The sequence below is a fragment of the Macrosteles quadrilineatus genome, unplaced genomic scaffold (assembly GCF_028750875.1).
Source record: "Macrosteles quadrilineatus isolate MER2022 unplaced genomic scaffold, UCM_ALF_1.0 Scaffold_5__1_contigs__length_97177068, whole genome shotgun sequence".
In the NCBI taxonomy this organism is placed as follows: domain Eukaryota; kingdom Metazoa; phylum Arthropoda; class Insecta; order Hemiptera; family Cicadellidae; genus Macrosteles; species Macrosteles quadrilineatus.
The window spans coordinates 30720672-30728611 of NW_026542598.1; the positions used below are offsets into that span (position 1 = coordinate 30720672).

Consider the following 7940-nt stretch of genomic DNA (forward strand, 5'->3'; position numbering starts at 1 on the left):
ACTTAATTCTTACATTACTGTTAAAGAATCGTATTTATTCAGCTCATTTTTGTGCAGTCTTTATAAAAATTCTTGCCCTGGTAATGAACGTTTTATAAACTCATCAACCCATACGATCAAATCCAGTTTAATTATTACCGAAGAGCCCGCCTCAATCCAAAAAGTGTTCATTCCTACTCTCATCACTCGAGCCATTGTCCAGACTTGAGAAACAAAGACACTTTCGTTTGAGGACAATGGTCTTTGAAGGAAAGAATCCGGTAAAACCAGTCGTGAGTCTGAGAAGAATATAAAACGAATGGACGTTGGTCGTCTACGATACGTGGTCGTCTAGCCAAGGTCTACCGTTCAAACGGGTTAAGGAAATAAATAGACGAAGACAGAAGGTCAACCAAAAAGGTGTATTCCTGTTGGGCAAGGCAATTCTTAATTTCCTCTACAGCAACAATACCAAAAACTACACTATCGCAAACTGATAACTTTCATTATTCACACCGAAGATTTCTGCAACAAGTACTTAAAACTTCTAAACAGACTTATTACAACATCATACTCGGTACAATGTTTGAATAGGAACATTGCCATAAAGCAAGTAGTGGACTTTCGCCTATTAAAAGAGGCTAGCTACTTTTTAATGCAACGCCATGAAATGGATGTGCAAAGGTAAGAGAAAGTTTATTTATGAGGTCATTTACAGCAACAATTTCAACAAAACCAGTAATTTCACACCAAATAGACTGCATTAGTCACACAAATGATATCCACACAATTGCCTATCAACTCTGTTTTTTACATCACCTGTCAAAGCTCTTGCTCTATCACAGGCTGAAAACTAACTAAACCATGAAGCAAGATTGGTGGACTTTTCACACACCAAAAGAAGTTGGCTGTTTTTTTCCTACGTCAAAACTTTCAAAGCAATCACATCTGTCCTTTAAAATGTATCTAGACATTTAAGAAGTCCCTCAGCCTTTTTATTTCAACGTCAAACATCGCAGCATATTTGATAATTTAAAAAGTGTGAGTTTAGTAATCAATAAAAGATTTACGAGGGCATTTTATAATGGCCAAAAACCAACGAGTCCCATAACATCAAACAAGTAATACTTTTAGTATTTAAATTGTATAGAGCATAAAAAAATGTATATTTTTTGGGCGAACAAATCATAGCAAAGGAGTCTTGGAAACATCAGTTACTCTGATTATTAAATTGGTTAAAATCAGTTAAAACTATTTAAACATACATATCGTTATGAACACTGAAATATGAATCAAACTCTGAAATATTTCAGTGACAACGCAGGATGCAGCAGACAGCTGCACTACGCAGCGACGCAGCGCCAGACAACAACGCATGCGTAACCGGTCATTGTTGTCCATTGTGGGAGGAGGGGGGGAGGTCACGTGACCCCTTATTGGGATTCTGTAGGCAGGTGAGCGGCTGGCGATGCTGGTAAAGACCTTCAATCTCCCCGCAGGCCTGACAGGAAATGATCCCCGTACCCGACATAGCTAAGAGATTGGTTGTGCTCCAAGACTCTGGGAAATATAGTTCGGAAATAACTAATTAAGAAAATATACAGTAATCTTCATTCACCTGCACCCTTCAAATACATAGCCCAACATTGAAATCTGTAGTTTTATTGACATGTTCTCGTTTTCTCGAATAGGGATTACGAATTAATTTTACACATTTGTCTAAGTTTATGCCGTTTTAAGATACATTCACTTGCAACACTTCGACGTTTATGGTCCGACATTCTGATCTATAGTTTTGTATATGGCATTTAGTATTCTGATAGTGAATGTTTGACTGTATGTATTCTAGCATTCTCGAATGCAAATCATAACGTATTGTAAACTTAAAGACAAAGAGTTTAGGCCTATTGTATTGTACAACAATGCATGTCTTCAACACTTGGCATTCTAGTGTGGTGTTTCATAAAGTTAGCATTTAGGATTCTAGGAGTGAAAGTTCATCAGTTTTCTCGTTTACTGCAATAGTCACCGATGTTAAGCTTATAATGATGAGGATCTTTGAATCTCACCCACTAATATACAGTAGTAATTAACACAACTTGCGTCAATGATAACTTTCATTAGATCTATTGATCGTTGACGATTATTATTGAACTAATAACTATTCTGTGTTTGCAGCAATGTAGTTCCTTTTAAAACTAAAGTGAAAAACAGAAATAGAAATTTGGCATTATTAGGCTATTAGAAATTAAAGTTACAACTAAAAAAATTTAAATTAATGAGGAGACTATGTCTAAATTGAAAATTGTATAAATTGGTCGCCAACTTCTAACAAATTTAGTCAACACATAACATAAGTAATGTAACAAACTTCAATATACAATTTTTGAAGCACACAGTCTCGGGAGCTTACAAAGAGGTTTTGATTATACTAAATTAACTCGAGCTGTTAATTGAAACACAAAGCTTTCTCGGCTCATTTTAATTAAAAATTACTGCCACAGCAAAGAGTCATGTGTTGGTTGGATCTCTGTCTAACGACTTGACACTTTAAACATTAGTGACACCAAGATTTCTTTGTATCGGATTTTTGCTTGATAATATTTAACGACCAAAGGAATTTAGATTTAAAACTCTAAACACGATTTTCATTAAAAATATTTTTAACCAAGTCGATAAAGGTGAAAAATACGTGACTTAGAGTATTGCGTTCAACCAACGTCGACTCGATTTGAACCCGGGACCTCGAAGTACGAAGTCCTGCGCTCTACCACAACACCAGCGGCTTCCAGATACGAGCACCTACTTCTCGGTAATAATACTCGATTCCAAACCTGTCCAGGCGGCAAATGTGGCGAAGACCTTGACTTCCAAGACGAGGGGCGACACGGCGTCCAACAGGAAATGTACCTCATACCCGGCATAGTAAACAGTGGGTGGCGCGATGCTGGAGTTGGAGATGAAAGGAAATCTGTCGTTCCTTGAGGTAATACGAAAAAAACTCCAGTGCTCTGAAGATATTTTGGTTTAGGCTACCTTTGATTTTTGGTTTTTTCACAGCCCCCATCCAAAGTTAAAGCTCACCAGAAAATGAAAATGGGTGTAGTTTTAAGAGTCACCACAGTGTGCATTACTGATTTCTGCCGAATATGCAATCTTTTTACTAAGTTTTAATGAGTCGAACTGATAAGACGATTTATTGTCAAATCACAGATGAATAGACCTACTCCACTTCCTTCAATATGTGGTAAGATACAGCATACTCATTGTTACACGAACAGAAAATTAAGGTGAAAATACTGTAAAAAACTAGGGGACAGCTTGAAAAGTCCATAGAAGAGAAGTCCACTTCAGAATCGTACAGTAAATTGTTTCACGTTTAAATAGGTGTAAAATTAAATTGTTAGAACGTATTAGCTTAGTAAATTGGAGTGCCAACAGCTATTAATATTTTTTTTATACTAGTGTACATGTTGCTCGAATTCGAGCAATTCTAAAGCATTACAGGAGTTATTTCAAAAAGAATAACAGTCATATTTACAATGAGTTTAAAAGAATCAACTCAAAGATCACCGGTGTGTGACTCAAACTATGTTTATCTTCGTTATTGATAAACCTAAAGCATTCCGGCCGGTTTTCGTCTCCTTCTCAAAATGCCTCGCTGTACAGGCAACACAGGTCATTGATAGAGGGCCAATTGAGAACGAAAAGTTGTTTTGTTTTGGGGTAGTGTTAGGGCGCATTTTTAACCTAATAGTTGAGCCTATTACGTGTCACTGTTCTGTAGATGCGGTCGTTATCACGATTACGCCTCCTGTACATATTTCGTTGTAGTAGCGTCGGAGGCATTTAAAAGAAAAAACAACAAATAAACAAATTATAGCTACACAAAACAACGATAAATGCACAAATTTAAGTTACAATCATGCTAACACGATCCTTCATAGCGATACAAAACAGCGATAAATACACAAATTTAAGATACAACCATACTAACACGATCCGTCTTGGGGGTTATGTTTACACAAACTCAAATAGTAAATAAATGTACTCAATGCGTTTCATTGAATTGACAAATAAATAACAGCAATAAAATTATACAGCTGATCAAAATGTAAACAATTATGTTCTTCATAAGGATAACATGGGAACTTTAACAGCCACTGGGGCAAAGCCCAAGGGACTTTTTCAAAAAAGTAAGGCCAGTTTGTAAATCTACGCGACACGCTCTTTCCAATGAGACGTCAATGGATAAAATCGGTTAAGAAATGGCGGAGGAGTTCAACCGACAAAGTTTCATGTAGCGTATTAATTATATAGATTTTACTATAGGAATATGTTTAACCAACCATGAATTAACATTCCTCGATTCTTCATCATAGATTTGTTTAGCCTAAGTGTCTCACAGAGCCTAATTTGGATTCGGCAAAAAAACACCCTGTATAACCTAATGCGAATTTTACAATAGAAGATACCAACTAAATACTCAATTTTTGTCAATACAAAATCATTTGTTCACAGTTTAGTTTGAGTGACAAATCGTCAAAATCAAACAGCTGATCAGTCTAATTGAAACATTTTTAAATACAAACACTTGACAAACCGCAGACTAAACAATAGTTTGTCCCTATGTATCGACATTTCCTCCACACCATTCCCAGGTCATTGTTGATAGCGACTCCACGTGTGCTATCACACTGTTATCACACCAGTTAGCACACCTATGGCTCACACATCCTGCCCGCGCCTCGCCCGTGACGTCACCAGCTGTTTAATTTAGCCCATTGTTCCGCGCCCATTGTCCACCGTCTACCATCTACAAGAGTTATGACCGATGCTTATCCACTTAATTCTCTTGGCCAATTTACTCTCTTCATGCTCATACGGAATCATATTATACTCTGTGATGAGTAGTCTTGCTGAGTAAATTGTTTGTATGAGATAAATTGATGGTTTACAGAGAGAAAAAAAATTTGCGAATTTAGATTTATATTTTTGAAACATGGTGGATAAGAAAAATTAGTAATTGAAGACTGTATAATGGATGCGTTGATAGCTCTGTTACCATGATCAGCTGTCTCTTTAGCAAGTACCTTCAACAATGTATGAAGGACAAGTTTTATACCGTACAATATTTTCAGCTGAACTAACATGCAACATGTAATGTTACGTGGGTGGATTAAGGTATTGTTTTCGCCCAAAATCTTCTGGATTGAGGTTTGGGTCACGTCAGTTTAGGATCCCCCTTTAATAAAAGGCGTTTTTTAGGTGGTGCACTCGTGTGTGGATCTGTACAGAGTTACAGACGACCCCTTTGACCAATTTTAACCATCAAAGCTTCTGTATATGAGTACTAGTCCACAATTCACGTGTTCTTTTTTAAAATTTGTATATCAAATAGTGACTTTTTATGTCAAAACCGAAAAAATGCAGCATACAAGTAAGTAAGTTCAAAATTCAGTATTTTATAATACTTCCAGCTCTAAACAAAAGTGTACAACCCGAAATCCTGTAAAAAATACGATTCAACACCTTATGCAGTTTTTGTGATTTCACCTATGAAATAGCATAGGCTTAACTTCCACAGCTTAAATACATGGGTTGTCGACAGGCTAATGGAATGCCCTATATGACAGATTAATGTACAAGTAGGCCTACAATTTATTTTACATAACTTATATCCCTCAAATATCATAATGTTGTTATTATTATTATGTTGTTTGCTGTATACGACCCACGCAGATAGTCTATGTGGACGGGCAATGCAAGGATAAAAGAGACCTAGAGGCCGCCTACCTCTTAAAACAAAAAATTGTTCGAATTAAAATACTAAGGGCAAGACTCATTTTACATCAACCCAAATGCCATAAGTTGAACCTATAAGTTCAGTAACCAATAGCATTGACTTTAGACGTAACGTCGATAAGCACGGATCTCTTCGTGCTCGCTGGGAGTTGTAAAACCGAGGTCTTTGCACGCTCGACCTTCGAGAAGGTGAGGTTTTAGAAGCGAGACAGAATCATAGCTTAGTCATCACAGGAAACAGCTTTCATAACTCTTGCGAGAACTAAGGAGAAATTTTGAAATTACATTTAGCTACTGGAAGTAGGCCTACACTCATTGTGACGAGTGGTGAAACCCAAGTAAGTTTTTGAATCCCTTTCAAACCAGGCAAAATGGATTCAACTTGGCTTTAAATAAATGGTCTGGAAATCGCGGTCTTAGAGAAAATGCTACACTATCTTTCTTTCAAGTATCCCTCATATTCGTGTCATTATTTCGATGTAGGCCCCTAACGAAATGGTAGATTGAAACTACTATTAAATTGCGCGGTCCCAATTTTGGGTGAAAAGTTAATTGTGTGTTATTATTTTAAAACAAACCCTAATTGATGAAAAGTTGTAACATGCAACAAAGGTATGGATTAGCCTCAAATCAGTCAAACCGTAAAGAACAATTTGCAGTGTGAACTGGAGTTTATAAGTATGCCCATTTTATTTATTTGTAAAAATCTAGTTAAGTTCATAAGTACGGGGGAAATTAAGAAAACAAGATATAAGAAATTTACAAAAATAACCACTTTCTTTAAATGAATACAAACTTGTATGCTACATAGTGACATAGCAGAAATACTACTCCGAAATTCTCTGAAAATCACTCCTGTCTACTCTTTTATGTGATTGCAATAACAAATTAACATTACCTTCTACATACATTACACTTGATTTATTCATTCATACTACATAGCTTACATTGTTATGTTAGAATGTTGGTACACTAGAACGTCAATAGTAAGTCTCTATATGGATATTATCAAAGGACTTGCTATCAAGGTGACATTTTATCGAGGTTAGCTATGACCTGTGATAAAAAATCAGAGTGCCGCCGTGCCGGTAGTACGAAATCAAGGGTTTTTTCGAAACGACACACGTTATCAAGGGTGATTGTTATTGTTATCTTGTCAAGGAGGGGGGTGGGGTTATCGTGTTTGTTATCGAGGTACCAATACACACCGAGGTATCAGCGACTTTTTACCTTTGCTTGGAATGTGATTCCATGTTGGAACGCCTCGTCCGAATGTAGGGGAATCCTGGTGTCGTAGTCGTCATTCTGCACAAGATTATACTGCTTTTTGGAGGGCATCTTGCTGTACACTTCACCCACTCACTCAGAAAGTGACATCACAAACATCAAACCCCGCACCAACCGGCAACACTGCACCAACGTAAACAAAGCCGAAATAGCGAGCCGGCTAACCTCAAAATTCTAATAACTGGCAATCTAAAAACGTATTTCGTTTTTGGGTGACGAATATTTTACTAACTAAAACTGTTGAATTATTCTACATTCGCGATCCACTATGTATAACCTAAAACCTACGTTGAAATGCTACACCAGATGGACACGGGTTTATTTTTAGACGAGCGCCTTTACAATACTTTGACACTAGTTTGGGCGCACGCGTTTCTACGGAAAACTGTTTAATCCACATTCCCAAATACGTAGCCAGCCGAGCGGAGGACGATGCCGGTATACGGTGGCGACAGCGACGGAGCGCGCACAGTTCTGGCGGGAACGGGAAGGGCGACTGGAGACAAACGGCGGGAGTCGGCGCGCCGCGCTGATGCTACCTGGCGGACAACGCTGGAACTACCAGCGCTGGACACAAGGTCGACCTTGTGACGTCATTATGTCCAGTATACGGAACTGGTGTCGTGTATGTTTTACCATAAAACCCCCTAACTTTGTGTATGTTTTACCATGAAAATACTAAACTTTGTGTATGTTTTCCAATGAAAACTCAAACTTCGTTAATGTTTCAAAATGGAAAAAATAACCTTCGTGTATGTTTCACCATGGAAAAACTAAACTTTCGTATGTTTCACCATGGAAAAACTAAACGTTGTGTATGTTTTACCACGAAAATACTAAACTTCATGTTTGTTTCACAATGAAAAAAC

At 37.4% G+C, this 7940-nt stretch overlaps 1 protein-coding gene across 2 annotated transcripts in view; it reads right to left on the reverse strand.

Annotated features, from left to right (window-relative positions):
• LOC128993903 (carboxyl-terminal PDZ ligand of neuronal nitric oxide synthase protein-like) overlaps positions 1-7556 on the reverse strand; it is a 304439-nt gene extending 296883 nt beyond the window's left edge. For both annotated transcript variants that reach the window (XM_054417995.1, XM_054417993.1), the window contains exon 1: positions 7015-7556. In XM_054417995.1, coding sequence (XP_054273970.1) covers positions 7015-7122 — 108 coding nt within the window. In that variant the 5' untranslated portion in view covers positions 7123-7556. The remainder of the gene's footprint in view (positions 1-7014) is intronic.
• Between the last annotated feature and the right edge of the window lie 384 nt (positions 7557-7940).